Source organism: Melopsittacus undulatus, chromosome 7, assembly GCF_012275295.1.
Source record: "Melopsittacus undulatus isolate bMelUnd1 chromosome 7, bMelUnd1.mat.Z, whole genome shotgun sequence".
In the NCBI taxonomy this organism is placed as follows: Eukaryota; Metazoa; Chordata; class Aves; order Psittaciformes; family Psittaculidae; genus Melopsittacus; species Melopsittacus undulatus.
In genome coordinates this window covers 71,740,633-71,763,779 of record NC_047533.1, presented here as the reverse complement: position 1 = coordinate 71,763,779, position 23,147 = coordinate 71,740,633, and the positions used below count along the sequence as shown (strand labels likewise).

The following is a 23,147-nucleotide window of genomic DNA, read 5'->3' as shown; positions in this document are numbered from 1 at the left end:
TCTATTAAAAAAATAAAGCAAAGCAGCACAAGGAAAAGGAACAGCTTCCTCTGCTGATTACCCAAGCAAAAACAAAGGGAGAATGCAGAGATGGATATCCAGGTTTGCCAGAATCACACTGCTGGTCTCTTCCTCCCAGCAAAGCCGGAGTGCCGACAGGATTGGCTGTGCGCAGTGAGCAGGGTGGTGACCAAAATGGCTGACTAATGAACTGAACTGAAAAATCAGGCTCATGTGATCAGCTGCTCCGAGCGGAGGGCAAGTGATTCCCAGGATGCTGATGCAGGGACGGCAATTAGGCTCTCTTCAAGCACAGCACCTTCTCATCGGGCTGTGCTAGTCCATCTGGGAGCAAGCATAAGGCACCATGCAGGTTTCTCATCCGTCATCTCCATACTACAAAAGAGGCACAGACTGGCAGCATGAGGAATACAAAGCCACATTTGTATTCCTTTCGCATGCCTGGATGCCACTACAGGAATTAAAGTACCACCTTTGTTTTCATAGTAAGTGTGCAAGTCATGGTTTGTGTTTTAGTTGCCATGCTACCTTCCCAAAGGGTGCCTTTGAGCTAAGATTTCCCACACACAAAACAATGTTCAGATGGATTTATTCTTTTAGGGAAACAATGAGGGGGGGAAAGACCTGGCTCCAAGCACTACAGTGATCAAGGATTAAGCTTTTTTAGGACAGCACATGCACACAGAAGAACAACAAGGGTGAATACCACAAACATCTATAAGATTCATGACAGAATACCAGTGCTTCAAAACCTCACCTGAAAATTGGTACAGCTCAGGTGAGGCTGATGAAGCAGTACTGCCCCTCAGCAGGCAGACAAGCAGGCTTTCAATGACTCAAGAACAGGCAATAGTGCTGTGCTGCTCTGTCACTTCCCAACCAGCTCCATCTCCTCCATTTCCCTGGACAAGAGGTCCCAGGTCACAGACACCCTCCTTATTCCGGAGGTTACTATTTAACCAGGGCACAGGACACAGTGTCACCACCCACCTGAACTGTGAGATCAGGCAACACTAAATTAGTTTATCTTGATTCCTGGGTGGCTCCAGTGTACCTACGGAGAGCAGATAATGGTGCATCTACCTGAAATGGATGCCTAGTCCCCCCAGCTAAATTTGGCCAAGGCTGACTGTTCACCAGAACAGTATATTTATAGGAACACATGAATGATTAATGCATTGGACCTTATTCTCTGTACTTTCTCTTCCCTGAAGAGATACAAAGACGTACATCTATTGCTTAAGGCTGTGCAATACAAAACCTCATCATTTGACAGAGTTCAGCATACCAGCACATACAAGCTTTTGAAGAAAAGCACCCATTACATAATAACCTCCTAACACTGGCAAAAAGGGTTAAGAGCTGTCAGTTCTGACAGGCAAGAGGGAGAAGTTGCTTTTAGTGAAAGCCTCCTGCTCAGTGCATAACATTTTGACTCAGCAACTCTTTGCCCCCCTCAGACTAAAGCAAACAAAGAGCCATGTAGTGTGTTATCACAGTGATGCAAAGGAGAGTTATTACATGAACAACAACAGCTACTATTGTTCCTCCTTCCCGAGAGAGAATGGGGCTTATAAACTGTGCTGACAGCATTTTAATTCCTGTGATACGTATACATCCTGTCATCAATGACAACCTGTAGTTTCACTGCTCTTAACCCAGTGGAAATGGCCATATACAAACAGCTACAGGAGAACAGCTGGTCCCTCCTGCTAACCTTTTGAAAGAGTCTAAGCAAGCAGCAAATGATCAAGATAAACTCCTTAGAATCAACATAGCACCATAAGCTCCTGCATAAAGTGGTGTCCAACATACCTAATCCTCAGACAGTTTAATTCTGTTTTGGTTGGACCAATTAGAAAAGCAAACAGCCTTAGGTGTGACCCAGGAGTTCCTGTTTCACAACACAGGTCTTCAACTGAACTCAGCACTGGCAAGCTGAATCACAGCATCACAGCAGAGCTCTGTTAAAAACAAGTAAGTAACTGTTCAACTCCCACTGGATTTCTTTTATACAATTTACTTCTTAACATGAAGAAATAAATGAAGCCAGTCTGCCCTGACCACCTCAGTTCTATTTTCAGGCTCTTCTACACCATGATCCTGCTGCAAATACTCCACAAGGATACTTAAAGTACATGGAAAATAATTTTCCAACTTGAAATAATTTCAGTTTATTAGTTTGATTTTTATTTGCTTAAAACAAAGCTTTGGACACAACATACCACTTAACAATCGCCACCTTAAAACAGAGCTACTTCACCACTCTAAAACTACCTTCTAGTCCTGTAAGGAAAAAAAATATACGTAGCATGGATATACTTAGAAACACTGATGAAAAAAAGAGAAAGATATCGAATATTTGTATTTTCATAATTTCTTTGATAAAACTACTGTGCAACTCAAGGCCTACTGGTAAAACTCCATCAGGATCCAAGAGGTTGCCCACGGATGAAAGAGAACCAAGCGCAGGTATAGATGAAGAGGAGTTATTCACAAAGAACCACTTTCTCGAACAAGTCCGACAGCTTTGGCTGGTCTTACAAAACCCTCATGTTAGCCACACTTTGGCAAAGGCAGACGGAGGCTTTGGCTAGATGACAAAACAAGGCAGTTCTTGCAAAAATGTTGTCATGATTAAAGAATTAGAGATTGACTGTGCTGTAATTTTTGGACTAACCACCTGAGAGCAAGGCACTCCATCAGCACCAGGATCTGAAAGCTCAGCTGTACTGGGAAGTATTTTTAGTTTCAAAAGCTGAGTAACTTAGAATCATCTAAGCAATAAAAGCCAAATTCCCAAACAGCCTTTTGGGCTCCAAGGGGCACCTTTGGGTGTACTTTCACCTCCAGTGCCAGCAAGCTGAACTTCAGACTTTATGATAAAACTTTCCCCATCACTGTGTACAGCAAAGCAGCTGTACAGCAAAGTGCCAGTGTTGGCAGAGGAGACTATTACTTCAGACTATGAAGAAATGCAAGTCTTTATATTGCAGCCTATGACAAATATGAATCATGAGCAGATTCCTCCAAGTTCTCCTAATGCTTGTAAGCTGTTTGTGGCTGCTCTATCAGACCCACAAGCCTGGCAGCCTGGTCCAGTAAGGAAGCTCCCAATTTCTAAGGGAAACAATTCTGATGTTCCGATTTTCTGCCCATGCTCTTGCCTGACACGTGAAAACCTGCTCCTAGCAAACCTATGAACATGACTTGCTCTCTCTTTCACTTCTGCTTCAACTTCACATCAACGTGCTGTCCAGCAATGGCTTTACTGGTTGAGATGACTACAAACAGCATCAGGGTTGTGCCTGATTTAAGAACCAACAGAGCTGCTATTCCACAAATCATATGCTCTTCCAATAGCCTCTCTCCAGGCAATCTCTTAGGTGGAATATAATCTGAAATTAGTAACAAAGCATCTACACTGCAAAGCCCATTTCTTACTCTTCTGTCAGCACAGATTCATGTATTACCTCAAACAGCAGCAGCACTTTGAACCCCGCATGCTAAAAATGTAAGCAGGCAAAAGAAGGTTTAACAGCCTGAAAAGCAGTGACACAATTCCTTAATTTCTAGAATAAGGGACAAACTGGTTTTTGTCTCCCTACTGTGAAATGCAGAGATATTATTTAAGGATTCAAGTAAATCCCCTAATTGAGGATACCATTAAAAAACAGGAAGGAAAACTCGAAGTATCATGGTATCTGGTAGGCTTTCAGTGGGAGCAAGGAATTAGTTTGGCAGGGTTGGTTTTATTTGCTGTGGTTTTGTTTGTAAAGCCAGCATAATCAAGTTGCTTTCACTGTAGTTCCTGCAGCTCAGCATGTTTAAGTAAATCTTCTTGTTCCTTCTGTCTGTCTGGAAACACCTGTACCTAAAAAGCAGCTTAATGTACCCTTCAATCCTGTCGTAAGACCTCTTGAGAGACAACACTTTAACCACTGGGTCGTAACACAAAAAACCCCAAGCCTAAATAAACCTCAAAAACATTCTGAAGTATTGACTTTTCAGTGTATTGGTCTCTCCCTGCACTAGAACACATAAATGCCAATACAGAGTAGTTATTTTTATTACTAATCATGGAAATAACAGCCTTCAGGGGCTGAAGGGAGGAACTTGTGATGCAGCAGGAAACATCCTTCACTTGCATTGCTTCTTTCATTTCACAGCTACATAGAGGGGAACTAGTCTCCATAAAGTGTATCACTGGGATGTTTTTAATACACACACAAGCTGCAAAAATAGCCTTCTTCACACTCCTTGGTTTACCTTAACTCTTAAAGTAATTCTAGCACTGAAGGATCAAGGGAAGCAGACATGAAGAGTCACTTCACGTACTACTGTGGAAAAAGGAGAAGCAGAGCACAGACATAACAGTCTTCATAACCCGGGCCACGAGTAACACCACTGCACAGAATGACTGTCATTTATATGAGATACAAGAAGGGATAATACCTGTAAGGCCACGTTACTCTACAGATAGCCAGGATGAGCATCAGCATTTAAGCACACAACATACTGTCAGCTCCTGAGTGAAGTTCAACCCACTGACTGGGGGTCAACCCAAAGCAGCAAGTGAATGAGCAAGACAGCAGCAGAATCCATTGCTCCTGCTGCTCAGTGATAAATGCTCTTACAGACATGAGAACCGGGAATAACACAACAAAAAAAGCAAGACATGATGAAAAAGATATTTACAGAGTCTGCCCTGGGAGAAACAGATTCCAAGACACCATGAGAGCAGATCATGCTCTGTGCTCCCTTCAGACACTGCTATCACCACATCAATCACTGATGCTTCCTGAGGAGGCTTTGACATAGGATATTGCAGAGACATCTATTACCTCAGAGTCAGCAAAGAACAAGGAAACATGTACATTTATTGTATAAGGGTCTTCCACAAAGCCTACATGAACAGCCACTTGAACAAGGCTCACACGAGGGATAAAGCGTTGTCCAACAAGTGAGGTTTTACACTAACTCCTTGTGAACCACTGCTGCTCACCTCAGTGCCTCAGTTTGGCCACATCTACACAGAAACCTTACAACGAAGTTTGAACAGCAAAAATAGGATGGCTAAGGTTACATATTTTTCTTAGAAGCTTATTATCTATCAGAAATAGCTCAGTACTTCACATACACATCACAGGACTACACTCGGTAAAGATTTCCTGATTGGAGAGAAGTAATAATGAAGGTTTTGACAGGACACTCTCAGTTTAAGCAACTCATTGCGGAGGGAGTTTTGGACTGCGGACAAAAGTTCGCCATCAGAGACAACCCTTCAAGTAGCTCAAAGCAAAGCTGTGTCATTTACCTGCTGCTGGCATTACAGAAATGGGCTTTTCCTTCACGGGTTAGTGCTCTGCTGGAGTGTGGGGGGATGAGGAGGAGGGCGAGAGAGGGGGAAAGATATCCTCCCCAAATAATCAGCTAGTATGGGAGTGAACACAGGCAGGAGGAGACACAGCAAAGGCAAAGAGGTGGTCACCCACACCCCGGCCCAAGCCCAGAAGCTGCAGCTATTCACTCCTTTCAAGATGGATGGACTGAAAGGGGGAGACCTCTTCTATATACACCCATACACGTAGGTTTTGTTTGCTTTTAAAACACAACACCTACTTCACAGTACTCCGGCTCACCCAAATACACCGCAAGAACACGACAAGCGATCTTACCAAGCAGAAAACTCTTTGCCACCCACCCACCCCGCCCCACAGGCAGCAACACACTTCAGCCTCGCCATGTACCCCTCATAAACGCCTTCGCCTTGCCCTCGATGCCAGCACGGTTGCCCACCCCATAACTACACCCCAAGCCAAAGGCAAGGTGCCTTCCAAACCTCCCGGGCACCGCTCCATGCACCCTCAGCCTTGCCGCGTACCCCCGGCCCCCCCTCACCCGCACCACCCCGCCTTGAGGGAAGCTCCGGCCGCCCGGGGAGGAGCCGGAGCCCCGCAGCTACTCACGGGCTCCGGCCGGCCCAGGATAGCTCAGCACCAGCACGGGCAGGGGGTCCCCGCCGCGGGGCGCCGGGGGTCTCCACACACCGGGCGGTGCGGCGGCGGCCGCGCCTCCATGGCCGGGGTAGAGGAGGAAGAACGGCGGCGAGGCAGGCGAGGCAGGCGACGCCGCCTCCTCCTCCTCCTCCAAGGCCGCCGCCGCCTCTGCGGGCTCGTCCCGCTGCTCCATGGAGGGGGGCAGCTCCGTAGCGGCCCCGTCCCGGGAACTTTCAGGCAGCGGCGGCACAAGCGACGCCCGCTCCGCCTCCGCCATCGCCGCCAGGGCCCCGCCCCGGCCGGGAAGCAGGGCCGCTGCCCGCCTCGGCCCGCCCCGGTCCGCCCTCGCTGCGGGGAGGAGCGGCTGGTTCGGACCCGAACCGGCCCGGCCCGACCCGCACCCACCTGCCGCTGCCCGGGGCCCGGCGGTGCCGGGACTGCGGCGGCCCGAGCCCGGCCCGGCTCCGCGGAGGAGCTCTCCCCTCGGCCCGGGGCAGCAGGCCTCCGCTCCCCGACGGATGGGTCACCGCCGGCTGACCGACACCGGACAGCCAGACTGCAGGCGGTGTGGAGAGAGCCTTGTGTCCACCCTTCTGCGAGGTTTGTTTGCCTCCAGCCTCATACCCGTAACACTTCCTTTGTCATTGCTGCCAAGTCGTCTTTCTCAGGCTTTATCAAAACCAAGGTGAACCGACCTCAGCTTCTACCATAAGCCTCCCACCCTGCTACAAACACCACCCGCCCTGTTCCAGTTAAATGCCATCTCATCACCTGTGTTTCACTGTTTCTACATCGGGCCAGAAGGAAGGAAGCGGCAGCCTTGTACATGTAAAGATACCTTCATGGGACCAGAGCCTGCACAGGGAAACACAGATTTTAACCTTAAGAAAACCCCTTCGTACAGCAACAAGGAAGTTGGACTCGCACATGGTTTTTAACTCACCCACAAAGAAAAGCTATTGCACCACATCCTGCCTCCCCCTCGCATTCCCAAGGGCAAGATCCCATCAACAAGGTTTTCATATTCTCTTGACAAGAGGTGACAATACAAGGTCCAAATATATTCCTTACTACCACAACTACCACATAGACCATGCCAATTGGAATTTCACTTAGGGGATTATTTCTCTGAAGGCAGTAATAGACTTCTCATTAAGGCAGGGCAGTTACTGTGGACTGTAGTGCTGTCAGTAAGAAGGGAGAACACAAATCTGCCTGCTTCTAAAGAACATCCTGCATTCAGTGCCCTGTGGTGAAGCTGAAACAGGTTGCTGGTTTGCTGCAACTGATTTAACAGATGCTTTAACTCGTTTTCCAAATCTCAAAGCTGAACGTTTGAAGTTCAGTTTTCCAGTGCTAGCAAGAGTGAAACAACACCCAGACTGTGGTGGAGTATTATGGAAGACAATGAGGAAAGCTTTGACAAAATTTAAGGCAGCAGCAGCAGGAGAATTTCCTTCTGAAGTATTCAATGTATTTTCCTTACCTTGCATCAATAGAAATTTCAGGTTGTGATGCAGAAAAAGCACTGTCCACCTCTCTGCCACTGTGCTTTTTCTGCTCACACTTTCAAAGCCAAGCCAGGCTTTCTCTGGATGCTGATCGCCCACCAAGGACTGCTTGCCATGTGTAGAAAGCCAACAGAGCACCTTCTACCTCTCCTTAGAGCTTGCTACACACTACGTGCTTTTTAAACGCAAATCATTCATATTTAAGTGCACAAAGGACTGTCTCTTGAATTTCCATCTGCTTGCTTGAAGCACTGCAACAATGCAGGGGCAGGTATCTCCACAGCCACGTGGGGCAACTCACGTGAGATGTGGCTGTTGCCCAAGTGTTTAAATGCTAACCTGTGTTAGGTGCTGTTGAGGCAGACCCCAGGACCAGCCCCTTCTGAGCAAAGCAGCCAGCACTCACCAAGCAGGAGCCTGGTGAGGACAAGTGCCATTCAGTGTCACTTGGCACTATGAGAACCCTCTCCAGAAGCACTGCTGGAAGGAAAAAAAATCCCAGCCAAAAAACAGCATTAACCACAACCTTGCTCCACTTCTCATTTATCTTCATGACCATCATCCATGGTCTTCCCCTTATTTGCATAGCCCCTTTTCACAGAGATCTTCAAAACCTGTTTAGCACCAAGGATTTCCCTTCAGCTCAAAACATCCCTCTAAGAAGCATCTCTTAGAACATCACAATGCCTTCCCTCGCATGGCCTTCCCACAATCACTCATTCATAAAACCATACGGGAGTGAGCTATTCATGGCTTTGTCCAATCTCTGAACTAACCAACTGAACTTAATGTTGTGGTTAATCTTCATTACAGTGCTGGGCCATCTGCTGGCTTCCTGTGCCGGGTATGCCGAAACACTGAGCTCCCTCTTCCGTATGGCCTCATTGTTATGTTCCTTGGGTCTGTGATGGTGCACTAATTTAGTGTTTCTCTTATTTATTGCTTAGATGGAAGTTGCCAGAACTTTGCATGCAAGCTGCCTAAAGCTTTTCAAGGCACCACAAAGCTGCCATGGATACTTACAGCTTGATTGCAGATCTACGAACCATCATCAGCCTTTCAGTTTTGTACAAAATGTGAAATGTACATGGGCAAGTGCTGTACTGAGATCTGCTGGATCTTTTTCTCATCTCATATGATGACTGTTACACACCATTCTTCACCAGAAAAAGCTGCTTTTTATCCAACATGCTACCTTTCAATGACCTCAGGAGCATAGCTTGGCATTATCAGTGGTGGCCTCCATCGTGATCCCAGCACAGGGTTAATACAAGGTGCAGTTTTGGGAAGCTCTGTCCCCCTCCTTGCTAAAGCTGGTACCAGCTCTAAGCCTTGCATTTCTCTCTGGAAAAAGCAAGAGGCTAACTCTGTTGGTTGCTGCACACAGTAAGGGAAGACAAGAAAGCACAGGCGAAGGACATCTTTATCCCCACAGCTGATATGTTTCACATCTCACCTAAGGCCATCAAGATGCAGAGAACATAGTCAAATGAGAACACATGTTCAGCAACCTCTTGAAGAAAGCCTCAACTTTGCCTGCATGACCCAGGCAACTCTATGGCAGGGACTGATTCCCAATGCTTTGCAGTTTGTTTCTGTGAAGCAATCTTGTTTTTCTACCTCCCCTTTTAACAATCAGCTTTGAAAGTCAACAGAATTGCTTCAGAATTGCAATTAAAAGCATGATTCTGGCAGAAACAGGCCTAGAATGCAAAGGTTGACATAAAAACCTATGAAAGCATACCTTGCTTGGAGAAAATGAGCAGAGCACACAAAAATAACCCCTCAAAACAAAACATAACCCAAAACAAACCACCTAGATACACTGGGGTTTCTGTAATATTCATTCCCCTTAAATGATTTCACAGGGAAAGCTGACAGCAGTACCTTTCACATGCTACTGGAACACAAATTAAGGATGGGCTCCCTGAAAACTGTCCCAGGCTCAAGTGTAGGTCTTACCTGAGACAGTGTTTGTTCAGCTTTTAAGGAAAATTCATCAGTCATTCCTCCTTTACAACCTGAACCAGAGCTCCCAGTCAGAAATTCAGTGTGCGGTTGAGTTTACCTTCAAACTGAAGATGTTACACCTCATCTGTTTGTCCTGTATCAATGCTACTTTAGACCTACAACAGCAGACAACAGTTAACATGTTTATCATAGATGAATTTAATGTATTTATCACAGGTAAACTGCTATGAAATGCAGGGAAGTCTTTGCTTGGCTTCTCACTGAATTCAGCAGGAGGGGAAACAGTATCTCAGGCCACATGGCATTTAAGTAATAGCTTTCTGCTTAGTTAGAAAATTAGAGATTTAGGAGATCCTCAGAGTAGTTAGTTCCAAAACATGAGGGCAAACAGGAGATCACCAGAATTAAATACCATAACCATATGTATCTCATTCTGTAGTTCAACACACAAAAAGGATGGACTAAAACAAGATAGTAAAAAGGAAAAGGTGGTGACAGCTGCACCAACCTTATTCACAACCTGCCCTCAGGAGGTCACTCCATCCTATCCCATCTCCCCACTGTCCCACATAGCCTACTTTATTCCCTTTGCTTCACACATCCCTGGCAGCCCCCAAACCCAGCATTTACAGTAGAGAAAGATGACAACATTCCAGTGCAGGAAAACACCTTAACCCACAGGCTGTGCTACTTCTAGAGGTGGCACCTTCCCAGAAGCATCCTGTGAAAAAACCACAAACCCAAGTGCCAACCCAACCCCAGTTTGCTTAGGAATAAAAAACCCCACATAATGTTTGATAAGATCTTTATTGGATTCAGCAGTGCTGCTTGCAGCTCTCAGGAATGGACAACAAGAACTATCACTTGAGCTTCCTGCTTTTCTTAACACCCGCACGGATGCCAGACAGCTCCCCAGCATATCTGTCCAGTTCCCTCCGGACTTCACGGACCTGGCCCTTGCGGCGGATCTTGGCACGACGGAATTTCTCCCGGTGCTTAACCCTGGGGTTCCGATCGATCTTCCTCCTTTTGGGTGTGAGGCCTTTGTTCTTGATCATCTGGTAAGTGACACCTCTCTTTTTGTTTGGATCCTCTCCATCCAACACTGCTTCTTCTCCAAGCCTGTCTTCATCTTCAGTTCTCTTCCTCTTGAGCTTCAACTTCTCCTCCATCATCTGGTAGTATTTTAGGGCAGCCTCTTCATCCAGGTCTGACTCATCTGAGGGTTCACCAGCAGAAGCCCGGCCATTTGCAAGTGCAGGAGCACGTTTGGGTTTGGTTTTCTTAACATCCAGTGGTAGAAACACTGCAAATTTCTTCTCCTTCCGTAACTTGTCTTCCCTCTTATCATAGTAGTTTTTCAGAAGCACACGGACTTGTGAGGACAGCTTTTGATCTATAACAGCTAGGTCATTGATTATATTTCTATAGGCAACCAATCGTTCGATAACGGGGTGGTTATGAACTGGCATCCTCTTTGACTTCAAGACCAAATAGAAACTGATATTGGCGCAGTAATTCAAGTAGAGATGATACTTGGTTTGCAAATAGCGGCTGCCTTTCCCTTGTGGGATAGTGCCATTTTTGACCATCTGCAGTAGTGGGTACAGTTCATCCTTGAGCTCCATTAACTTGACTTCAAAGTCTTCAATCAGCTGCAGGAGCTCAGGGGACTCCTGCTTCAGCAGCTTGAGCTGCTCCTTCTTGGAAAGGGCCTGCAAATCCTTGTCAATCTTCTGCCCTTTGCTGTCGTGGGTTTTCTGCTGATCAGCCAGATAGCCCTGAATCACATCTAACCCATAATCATCTTCCCCCAAGTCCTGCACCAACCGCCTTTGGATGACCTGAGCTTCCTGCTCCTCTTCCTCCTCCTCAGCATCAACCTCTTGCTGGCTATGCTTGCCCTTGGCCTGCGCATCACTCCCGTAGTCTGTGTCGTAGTAGATCTGCTTGCGCTGGCCCCAGGAGAGCTCATGAGGAAGCTTGGTGTCCTGATGGTGCTCCTCCAAGTCGCTTTCCATGGACAAGTCCCCATCTTCATCTTCAACCTCATTTTCTAACTCCTCTTCACCTTCCCCATCCTCATCTTCACCTTCCTCATCCTCATCTTCACCTTCACCTTCCCCATCCTCATCTTCCCCATCATGCTCCTCCTCACCTCCATCCTCTTCTGCGCTGTGGTCCAGGAAAAGATCCACCCCTTGTGTTTCCTCCGCCTCCTCTTCTTCCTCACCGTGTCCATCCTCCTCACTGTCCTCGGCCAGCTGCAGCCCTAACACTTCCTCCTCCTCCTCCTCGCTGCCTCCGGTCTCCTCCCCGCTCTCCAGGGCCTCCATCACCGCTTGGAACTGTGCCTCATGGAACTCCTCCACCTCATCGCGCAGGCTCTCGGCGCCCACCTGCTCCCCGACATCCTCCTTCTCCTCGTCGGCCGGCCGTGCCCGCGGCCGCAGGACGGTGCCGCGCCGCGTCCTCATGGCCCCGCTCCGGCTCTCCCACCGGGACGTGTTTCCGCTTCCCGACGCTTCCGCTTCCGCCGTGGCCGCGGTGGGGCGGACCTGCGCGGTGGGGATCCCTGGTAGGGGTCGGAAGGCAGGGGCGAGCTCGCAGCCGGGTGTCTCCTGGAAGTACTTGCACATGTGAACCCCACCGCTTGCAGCTGAGCTTCTAGTTCATGGGCTGAGCTCCGGTTCGTAGCTACTCCCAAGGCTGGAGTATAACGGAGTTTACTTCTATTAGGTTTTCAATAGAGAGCCCTGAGGAGCTGTCCCATGCGGGCAGCCCCAAAGCACGGAGTTAGTTCAGTCGTGGCAGGTATCAGCAACGAATAATGCCGCACAGAAATAAAAGACTGCCTTTTTCCTCCCCCCCCGTCAGGGTTTTTTCTCTTCGCCTAAAAGCACAGACACATAGGGGTGCTGTCTGTATAGTCTTACAACAAGGGGGAGGTGGAAAGCAAGATACAAAGTGCACCTGACAGCTGTCCCCTGGTTTACTGAAACGGCTTATTACTCAGTTCTCTACGATCACATCCAACTTTCAGAGAGAAAAAGAAGTACTCGAGAACCTTCCTGGACACATCCGAGATCATGACCTCTTCCGAGTGCTTCCCATCACCCAGTCTTTACATAACATTACTACAGGGTCTCCCAGAAGTGCTCTGTTCTGAAGGTGCAGGTAGCTGCACCGCAGGAGCAGAGGGGGCACAGTGCTGAGCTTAGTCTGAGCTCAGAAACCCACAGCCTGGTAAATTAAGCAGGCACACCTGCCCACAGGAGGAGCTCTGTGTAGAACAAGTGCAGGTGCCTTTGTCTCACCACAGAACAGGTGCAGTGTTATTTATACATACTCATGCACACTTCCCTGTGGAAAAAGACCTGCCAAGCAAATATTAAAGTTAACTGAAACGGTTGGGGGGGGGGGGGGGGGGGGGAGTGTGCACAACTACTTGCTTTTTAGTGGTTCCTTTGAATGCTGGTAGAGCTGATAGCAGGCAAGTCTCCCTTATGAGCAGTTTTTCTGACATCTACATAGTCAATTCTGGGTCTAAATTGTCCATGTGTGCTCTTGTACCAAAGATATGTTTCACCTCAGGCTAAAACACCATTTCCAAATCTGCCTGTGCCAATTTTCAGATACCACCTCCCCTGGATACAGGCCTGCAAAACAAAGAGCAACAAAAATCAGTTGGTTTTGGTGAGACATAGCATTAATTCGATCTGTTAGCCACACCTCAGTGGAAATCCTCACTTGATACTAGTTGGCCACTAAAACACAGCCATCTCTGCTAATCAGGCTTTGTAACCTTGCTGCTTAATCCCACCCTCGTTTGTGTGAGGTCCACCCAGAGAAGTCTGCAGCTGATTGCTGTGTCATTAAAATTCCAGGTAACTTTTGTAAGTGTGCCCTACAGAAGCCCAGGCCTTCAGTGTGTCCCTGACACTTGCCCTTTCAAAGTTCAGAGCCTTAACATCAGACAGACTTCCACTTGGATTGAAATGGAATTGATGTGTTACCTTGCCAAGTCCAAGGTTAATGTCTAAGAGCAGAAAAGGAGTCACATCTACAGATATGTGAACCTTCTCTAGGACTTGTTGAAAACATCTATTTCTGATGAAGCTGGAAATGATATCTGATGTGAGTCAATTCATCCAGTCAGTGGGAACTGCTCAAGACAAAGCACAGGGGTTTGCTATAAGCACCAGTGGAGTCACCACCACCAATACAATAATCAGTGACCACTGAAGGTCTGGTTTAACCCACCACTTTGCTTCCAAGTGAGAAGTGAAGAGAGAAGCCAGCCATAGGACAGACTGCTAGCAGGGGTGTGTTATCTGGAGGTGGCCCATGCCATGGTACAGCTGTCCTCCTTCCCGTTCCTCACCCAGCATGGCAAGGACACACACACACAGACACAAGGTTGTCTCACTTTACCCAGGCACCTACCCAGCATCTGACCTGGGAAACTCATTCAGCAAGTCCAGGGCTGATGGGAGGCACAGGACAAGTGAAGGGAGACTGAGACTACAAGGTTGGTTCCCATTTCTTTTCAGATTCTCAATTACCCCTCCGCTGTCCTATGCCAGTGATGTTTGCCAGCCCCTTACCAAACTGCTGCAGTTCTTTCATGTCTGCTTCCCAGATAATTTTCTGGTAATTCAAATGTCACACAGTAAAAAGGGGGTAGTCCATAAAAGTAACAGACCGTAAAACAAATCTTCCTCTAAAGAGCTTGCAAGCAAGATGAGAATGCTCAGAGACACGCAGGTGGCTGGCCGGGACTAAAATAGCTCTTGTGCCACCATATACAGCCCAAAGGGCCTGTATGCAGTCATATCGATTTAGCAACTGAAATTCAGATGTGCTGAGCACCGGCAGCTGGGGAAACCCATCGAAATCAACAGAATCACACTAAATATAGTTCTGCTCAGTCTCTCCCTTTGGGCTTGAAAATGGTCATGGATGACTCTGCCTGGACCTTACCAGTGCTGTGTTTTATTAGTGCAGTTTGGCAAGACTGAGCAGAACCAGACTCTTCTGCAAGTGCTTTATTCTGCTGCCTGCATCCCACCATCTTGTATGTTTTTAATATGTTACCTATTTTGTTACAAAGAAGACTGTACCAAATAGTGCCTTAGACAGACATCCCTACCACCTTATAGTTAGCCAGGCTTATTTTTAACCTTCTGCAAAAGACAGGACACATTGAACATCTTACTGCTGCTGCTTCAGAAGAGAGCTCCACATGAAACTGTTGGCAATGTTTCCTGGGGAGGGAGAAAGGAAACAAAACCATATTTTGCCTTCCTAAAAATGAAGCCCTAGTGAGAGAACAAGATTTATAAAGAGCTGTGGCATAACCTGATGCCCTGCTGGGAGGTGGGCTTGCACCCATCACCCCCCCAGGGAAACCTTGCATGTGAGCACTGCTGATGCAACACAACAGCTTATTGCATGATGCAGCTGCCAGAGGAGATGCTTGTGCTAGGAGAAGAAGCTCAGGGGACAGATCCCAGGGTGTTTGAACACCTTTAGGGTTAGATACAAAGCCTGCAAGGTCTGAACAAAGGAGGTGACAGGCTGCCCTTTTAGGAACTGGGTGCCTGGCAGCATGGCCTAAGGACTTCAGCCTCTTGAGAGCAACCAGTCCCAGGTGAGCCCAAGGTGGCACAGGCTGGGTGAAAAGCTTGTATCTGGTCACAGGGCTGGTGCTTGCTGCACAAGGAAAAGCTGGAGCATGCAGGAAGATTTACCCTGTGCTTCTCATGTTAACTGAGAGAAACACACATTGCAGGAGAAGAAATTCAGGAAACACTGAAGCAATAACCCTAAGAACAGGCCAGGGGTTTATACTTTGCTCTGCCCCCTGCATTTGTCTCCCAGTGCAGGTGTTTAGAGGCCCTTGCTAAGACTTGGCTTCCCTTAAGAAGTGGGCTTTTCTGCACAAGTCACATAAACATCCTAAAGACAGCTTTCAGAGTTATATAAGTGATCCCAAATCTAGGAAAAAAAGCCAAATCCCAGGTCCTCTCCAGGGTTCCCCTCCATCAGGAGAAGTCTGCTTGCCTAATACCTCACAGAGTTTGCTCAGGACCTGACTCAGAACTTGTCATTAACCAGCAAATCCATGGAGTTCCTTTTCAGCACTACTAGCCCTGAAGACAAGATGTCCCTTAAGGACCAGGGTGGATTTGCACTAGCTTGCACTCAGCAGCTCTGTTACTTTGTGATGAATAGAATAGAAAGGCATAGTAATATTGCAACCATCTGCCCCTGCTCCCCTCTGAAAGCCAGAAGTCTTCATGCATTGAACTTGCCTGGTTTCAGTCCCCAGCCACATTTTCCACAGTGGCTGTGCTGGCCGGCTGGGCTTTTATTTTAGGAAACAGATAGCTGTATCATTTCCAGGCACCCTTATAGGCAGAGGCAGGCTCTCCACTCGTGTTCTTCAAAAGAAGGGAAGGCACAATGAAGAGCTCTTTGTTGCTGTGTGTGGCCTTGGCCATCTCCTTGGGGCTCGTCTTGGTGGCAGGTAGGTGAGAAATGAAGAGCATGGATAACTGTGCTTAAGAGAGCAGTGATGGGGTTTGTGTAGTCAGGAATATTTCTATAAGCCAAAAATACCACCTCAAGTCCTGCTCAAGCCGTCATGCTTCAGTGCTGCTTGGACACCTCAGGGTCTTTCTGCACCACAGAGCTGTGTGGTTTTAATTGCTGCCTTGAGGCTAAAAAAGCCATGACTATCTGCAGATTTAAGACTCTAGTCATTTTTCATTGGGTTTCTGAAGCAACAAACAGCAAACATGCATGCTTGCTTTTCTGCAGTGGTAAGAAGCTTGCAAGACTGTTACCTGCTGGATTTAAAGGATTCCAAAGTCTTTCTGGTAGTCCTATATATGGATACAGCAAATTTATTTCTGATTAAACTGTAATTTATTGTCTAACTCCACTGAATTTTCTGGATACTCTTGGTTTAGACTGAGATCAGACTGTCATCCCAACACACTTCTCAGTGTGGTTCACAGCTAATGGGTGCTGACTGTACTAATACTATACAACAGTCATCCTCATTCACAAGGTGGGTCTGGTTCACAGGGTTAAATCAATGCTTGAGGATAACCATCCCAACAGCATGAACAGCAGCATCCCTGCATTTCCTCCCACTTTTGGGACAGGGCATCTTGTTGCCTACCCAGGCAGGTCCTTGTAAAGTACTGCTTCCTGTGAAAAGCATCCAGCTCTATAATTTATTTGCTGAAAAGACAGAAAATGTTGAGTTCACCAACTGTGTTGGTTCAACACAGAGCCTAGTCTGGCTTTCTCCATTCATATGCATGGCTTGAGACATATAGATATACATGAGCAGCTTAGAGGGGAGGTCAATTTAGAGTTATGTATAGCTATGGGATTGCTCTTTGGACTATTTACATTGAAATGAATGTATTTTTGGGCTATTTGAGCCTCTTCCTACTTTAATAAATTAGCCATTTGGACCTGCAGCAGGGTTTGAACAGATCTTTGGAATGCATTTGCTTCTTCACTGTGCTGGAGCTGGCTTCTGTTGGGCTTCATAGTGTGTTTCAGGACCAGCCAGTACTGAAATACGCATAACTGTTAAGGAAGGAGGGAACACCACCTTGCAGTGAATCATGCACCAGAAAATCTAACCTGTAGACACTTAAAAGGGCATGAGGAAATCTCTTATTTAACTGCCTTCTTCCCAAGGGGACTTTACTGGGTTGGTGCATGGAGATAGTGCTGATAAAGCCACCCTTTTTTGAGCTTTGTAATTTTAATTTGAAAACATTCTATAGAATATATCTATTTTCTGCTTACTGGAGCCAAGAACATTACACAAGGAATTAAATAAGGACACTATTTTTAGAGTACAGTCAAAAAAAATCTGCATATTCATAAGAGTATGTTAATATACTTTTAGAAGATGAATTAAAGCCTGTTCCCAAACTTTTTGGAGCAATTCCCAAAGACATTAGAATCTGACTTGACTATTGGCTTTGAATTAAGGATTTATAAGGAATTGCACACATTGTTACACAGAATACACTGGCAGACACCAGAGGAAGGTCTGTATGAAGGACAAGAAGCAAGAGACTTTGTATAAGACAAAAGAAAGGCCAAGACTCGAGGAGGTCACAGTCACATTTTACAGTGGCATTTGTACTGCTGGGTTGTGCTGGGTGCAGTACAGAGAAATGCTAAAAGCCAGCCCTTGCTCCAGAGGGCTCAATGGGCACATGCTATAGCAGGATACGCTTTAGAGAAATAAAGAAAACTGTGGGAATATGCCCATGGTGGCTTGCTCCACTGCCCAAAGTCAGAAGGCAAAGTCATTTCCTTCCTGATCAAGAAACTCCACTGTCAGTCCTATTCAGAAAAGTATTCTGCTGCTGCTTGTCACAGAAACCACATTTGTAACCACCAGGGGAATTTTAGGGTCACTCTGAGGCATCTTTTACAGTTTTGGTGCCTTTTTCACAAAACCAGCATCTGCAAGGATCACAGAAAATAACCCCAAGGAAGCAGATGAGACCAACATATTGTGGAGGAGGAAGGAAGCTGTAAGAAACCTTAGGTAGAAAACCTGTAATGCAATTGGCATGACATTGCATGGACTAGATACCTGGAGGCTCTGCCAGTCAACACTGCAGAGACCTGGCCTGGCCTGGGCTTGCATACAGCTTTATGTAACAGTTAAGCTGCTGCCAATGGTGGCTGACAATCAGAAAACTTACAGCCGACCTCCAAGTCCATGCACTGCTCCCACAGGCTTTGAGCACCATCCCTTTCACCCTGCAGCAACAAGGTCTGTTGCTAATAAAACCCAGCAGCTTTGAATATGGAGATTAAGAGAAAAACCAGACATGAGCTTATACAATGTGTGTTTCTGCTTCATTACTGATGTGTGCTTTGATAACTCAAACACAGCTGCTGGGACCAATCCTTTTAAGTCAAAATGACTCTGAAATCCTTCACAGATATGAACACAGGCATCATCAGCCTGTTTCTTCTTTCCCTGTACAGTTAAGCCAAGGGACTAGCAGAGTAGGAAAGTCCCCAGAACTGAGGTCCTGCTGAGCCCAATATAAACTACCCCATTTTACAAAGATCAGTGGTTTTGGTACTTCTAAGCAGGCTGAAGATTCTGTAGGAAGAACAATAACATAGTGATGGCTGTGAACATTATTTTAGCATAATTCAGAAATACAGAGGTAAAGCAATCCCTTAAAAAGGGTATAACTGCATGCATATAAAAGCAGAGCTGGCTTATTATGGGTGAAGAGACCAGAGGCTCTGGTTTGGGCAAAACCAACTACTTAAAATCCATCTGCCTGCACAGTAAGAAGGTATTGCACACAATCAGGAACCTTCAAAAAGCCCTTGGGTGACAGATAGGATGTTTTACCCCATTTTAACTGGGTTTCACATTGAATAGCAATAGTTCATGTTGACCTAAGCTGATTCTTCTCTATTTAAGAACATCAAAACTGCAGCCGTCCCTGCAAACCACAAGCATGAGGGCCACCTGCCTTTCACTGCCAAGTCAGCAGGCTGCTGTATTGCTGGGTCCTGTCATGCTTTTTGGCATCTGTTCCCTGAAGGGCTTGAAGGACAACATATTACTTAAGGAAGACTGTTACACTGGCAAGATCAGGGACATTCATTTAGAGGCCAGATCCAAACTAGGATTTGGACTGCTGGAATAGTCCTGGTGCATGACAAAGGAATTGAGTAACCTCTCCCATGCAGGTAAAAGCAGCACTTCTGCTCTCAGGTGTAGCTTGAGGCTTGCAAGGGGATTTTTTTCCTATTTCATGAGAAACTGCTGCATGTTTGCCTCTGACCAGCCACACAGTGTCCAGGTCCATCATTTGCTCTATCCCAGTCTCATCACCTCTGCATACAGAACCATACTGCAGATGAAGCAGGGAGAACAGTGGAACTCATCTTTGCCAAGAGGCTAATTTGTACCTGTTGCAACCCAGGTTTTAATCAACCCAGATGCTGTAATGGTATCTGTAATGCAGTTCTAGCATGTTCATCACTTGGCTTTCTGCTAAAGCAGGTTTCAAGGTTTGTCTTCTTGACTTTGGGATTGCATATCCTGTGCTCACAGGTTATCCACGTGACCCTGAGGACATGGAGCGAGTGTTGGTCAATAACAAGTGTCAGTGTGTAACAGTGACCTCAAAGCTCGTCCGCTCCAAAGAAAATCCTAATGAAGAAATCCTACAGAGAAACATACGCATCCTGTAAGTGGCAGACGAGTGTTACATGGAGATGAAGTCTCCATGGAGCACCTTTTTCTTTGCATTGTTTCCCATGTTCTTGCATGAAGGAATTGAATTGTGTTTTTCCTGTGGGCTGCTTTCTATGGTATCTTGGAATGTTCCCCTTGCTTCATGTTTTTATAGTTTACATGAGCCCATAAGTGTTTTGTTCCTTCAGATACAAAAAGCATTTTCATGTTTTAAGCAGTCCTGTTGTACCTTTACATAATAGACTGGGGAAGTAGGGTATAACATTTCTACAGTTGATTAAACCCGAACCCAAATTGGGCTGATAACACTGGACTCAAAGCAAGCCTGCTATTTATATAGGATGGGAAAACTGGTTAATGCCTGAACTATCACAAAGGTTAATCCTATGAGGCAGATCTCAGTTGAAGAGTAAGATTTTGTCTTCTTTATTCACACAAACCTTACAGCAGGGTGTGTGTCTTTGAAACATGGACCAAGTTCAGGCTTAGAGCCACAGGAGTAGGGCTCACAACACTGGAAACAGTAATTAAACATGCCCATGTCCTGCAAGTCTCCCAGGCATCTGAGAGCTCAGAGTTTAAATAAAGGATTATCAGCACTGTCCCCTTCCAAGTGGCACTTTCAGAAATTGCTGCAGTCATCTTGGGGTTGTCTTTGAGGGCACTGAAGGGCCAAAATGTGCTGCTCCTGGGCTTTATTACAGAGAAAAGTTGGAATGCAGACAGTCTGAACAAGACAACGAGAGCTGAGAATTGTTCCCAGCAGAGTAGTTCTGGTCAATAAGCAGTTTTCACAACAGTGATTCTCTTCCCTCCTTTGCAGAGTTCCCCTGAAGGCTCGAGAGAACATCTCTGACCCCCTGTCCCCCCTCAGAACCACTTTTGTCTACCGCATGACTGACCTGTAAGTAATTATTTACTAAAGTAATTTCCTAAGACTTCCTCTCCTCAGCAGCATCGTCTACCCAAGCTCAAGACCACGCTTGAAGGCCACTAGAGAAGGTGAGGCAGGGTCAGTGAGGAAAATTTTCCCCACAGTCTAGCTTTCATATTCAGCTCCAGGCCAAGAAATTGTTATCTCCATGATTAATTCACATTACAAGGGCTCACACTTACAGGAAATGTTTCATTCTGACCTTTGTAAGTCTCAAATGTCTTAAATATAAGCAAATTACACATAGCCTACTTAACCCTCCCTTTCAGGGACCAGTCTTGACAACAGCAGTTTGACTACACTAAAAGCATCTGGCTGGGGGTTCCTTTGTAAAACCCAAAAAGGCCACAATACTATCCTAGCTCCATATGCAGATCAGCAAGGAAGATGGGGGTTTCATGATCTTCTCATCACAACTCTGAACACTTGTTCTGTTTTCCATCTCTTCCAGCTGCAAAAAATGTGATCCTGTAGAATTTGAGCTGGGTGGTGAGATATACAAGGCCCAGCAAAGCAACTCCTGCGATGAACCTGAAACCTGCTACACCTATGACCGGGACAAGTGCTACACTACAAACTTCCCATTCCTCTACCATGGAGAGACGAAAAACTTGCAAGCAGTTCTGACACCGGCATCCTGCTATGCTGATTAGCTTAATCCACTGCCTCTTTGCATTCAGTGTTCCTATAAAAAATATTGTATAGCACCATTAGCACCCAGACAAGAGCATCCAAAATACCAGATCCCAGAGTAATGCCAACTTGCTTCTTCATACTGTTTTCAACAGCAGATTACTGCCATCTCCCACGAGCAGGTACTGGTTGTCAGACTCTTCATCCCCAATACATATCTACAATGCCATTATTGTATGCCCCAGATGTTATCACCATATAGACCAGATCTAAAGCAGATCTAAATCAGTAATTCCCTTTAAGGAAAGGGAACTACATAGATTTACAACACTAGAAAGCCTCTCTTTCTGGTGGTCTTCCAACAGTCTTCATCTGAGCAAGGCTGCTGGAATATCTGTGTATTTCTCTCCTTGAGCCATCTCGAGCAAGCCTCCACACAACCTTAAAAAAAAAACCCTTTGACTGCATTAGCAGACTTGGTGTCATGATTAGAAGGCTCTGGTACAATCAGATTTGAGAGAAAAGATGAGGGATAAGACCAAGGATTCCATTTTCAAGGTCATAGTCATTTGGGCATCCTAAAGCACTTTGACCATTGCAAGCTTCTAGCTTGCATGTACATTTAGAGAAGACCAACAGATAACTCTACCCTGAACTCTTCTGCAAAGTTGCCAGGAGCTCAGCTGTGCCAGGAAAAGTAAACCCCTCTAGAACATTAGGTATTTCACTTTCCATGCTTATTTACTGATACTGGTGCCTTCTTCCACCCCTGCTCCCAGTTCAATTGATAAATACCACCCAGAAGGTAGCTCAAATATCTCCTCTTGTTCCTCACTTCACATTTAAAACTCCAAGAAATTCCATGAAGGTGACTCAATTGCTCAAGCAGCACCTTAGCTAGGGATTTATTCCTTCTTTCACATCAGTAGACTTGCTCTTCATACAAAAAAACCCTCCCAAATCAAGGAGCCGACTCCTTATTGCATCTGACATGTAAGTAAGAGACATCACGAATGAGTGCCCAAGGTGTCCAGCATTACCTTTAGCATGGCTGGTATGTTTCTCACTGTTGTCAGAAATTAATTGTTAAGCCTTAGACTGATCTGTGGCTTCACACGTAATTGAAATAAACCAGCAAAAACCTTACTCCCCTAATCCCAGCTTTGTTAAGTGAAACTTTGAATAAAGTATTTTCTGCAGCAGCCTGTGTGTTATGTTCCAGTTCAATGAGAACTCAGAAAAAGCCAAGTCTATAATTGTATTCTTCCCTCCTTCACAGTGAGGAAGAAGTTCTCCCTAAATAACTGCCTATACTTACAGGCAAAGCCTTCTGAAATACTGGGATAGAAATATCATGATGTACTTGCAGAAGCTATAACAGATCAAGGTTTATGATTTTAGGATCAGTTCCACCTGACTGAACTGCTTCAAGGCCCTGTCAGTCAGTTCAGGACCAGAGTTTGAACATCCAAACATCACCTAAATCACTCTTGAAATTGCAAGGTGCAGATCAGAATTCTACCTCACCACTGCAAGAAGTGCCTTCAAGACAGGTATGGCAGGGGCTAGTCATTTGTATACAAGGTGTCTTGTCCTCCAAGAAAAAACAAACTTGAAGAAAAGAGCAAAGAGGACAGATTACCCTAACTACATTATTACATCAGAGTTATGGACCATGCACTCAGAAATGAAAGGTGGCAAAAAGATGCCAACTCAGAGAAATGCAAAGGGGCCTCCCTGCAAAGAGACTCCTGCCATCTACTGGCACAGCTATACATACTTCAGGGGTTAGGTACTAA

General features: G+C 46.1%; 3 protein-coding genes across 5 annotated transcripts in view; 1 reads left to right on the top strand and 2 right to left on the bottom strand.

Moving 5' to 3' along the window:
* Positions 1 to 6,300, bottom strand: part of RUFY3 (RUN and FYVE domain containing 3) — a 46,359-nt gene extending 40,059 nt beyond the window's left edge. For 2 of the 3 annotated variants that reach the window (XR_004549836.1, XM_034064419.1), the window contains exon 1: positions 5,991 to 6,300. Coding sequence is in view for 2 of the 3 variants with exons in the window: in XM_034064419.1 (XP_033920310.1) it covers positions 5,991 to 6,297 (307 nt within the window). In the remaining variant the exon portion in view is untranslated. The remainder of the gene's footprint in view (positions 1 to 5,990) is intronic. The other variant, XM_034064420.1, reaches the window with a different exon arrangement.
* A 3,990-nt stretch (positions 6,301 to 10,290) lies between these two features.
* Positions 10,291 to 12,008, bottom strand: UTP3 (UTP3 small subunit processome component). The gene has a single exon (XM_013127383.3). It carries the CDS (start codon positions 11,977 to 11,979, stop codon positions 10,363 to 10,365), a length of 1,617 nt encoding a protein of 538 aa, XP_012982837.3. The 5' UTR covers positions 11,980 to 12,008; the 3' UTR covers positions 10,291 to 10,362.
* A 3,889-nt stretch (positions 12,009 to 15,897) lies between these two features.
* JCHAIN (joining chain of multimeric IgA and IgM) lies at positions 15,898 to 22,550 on the top strand. The gene is made up of 4 exons (XM_005142730.3): positions 15,898 to 16,034; positions 19,638 to 19,773; positions 20,605 to 20,685; positions 21,167 to 22,550. The coding sequence occupies exons 1-4, from the start codon at positions 15,971 to 15,973 to the stop codon at positions 21,366 to 21,368; spliced, it is 483 nt and encodes a 160-aa protein (XP_005142787.1). The 5' UTR covers positions 15,898 to 15,970; the 3' UTR covers positions 21,369 to 22,550.
* The last annotated feature ends 597 nt before the right edge of the window (positions 22,551 to 23,147 follow it).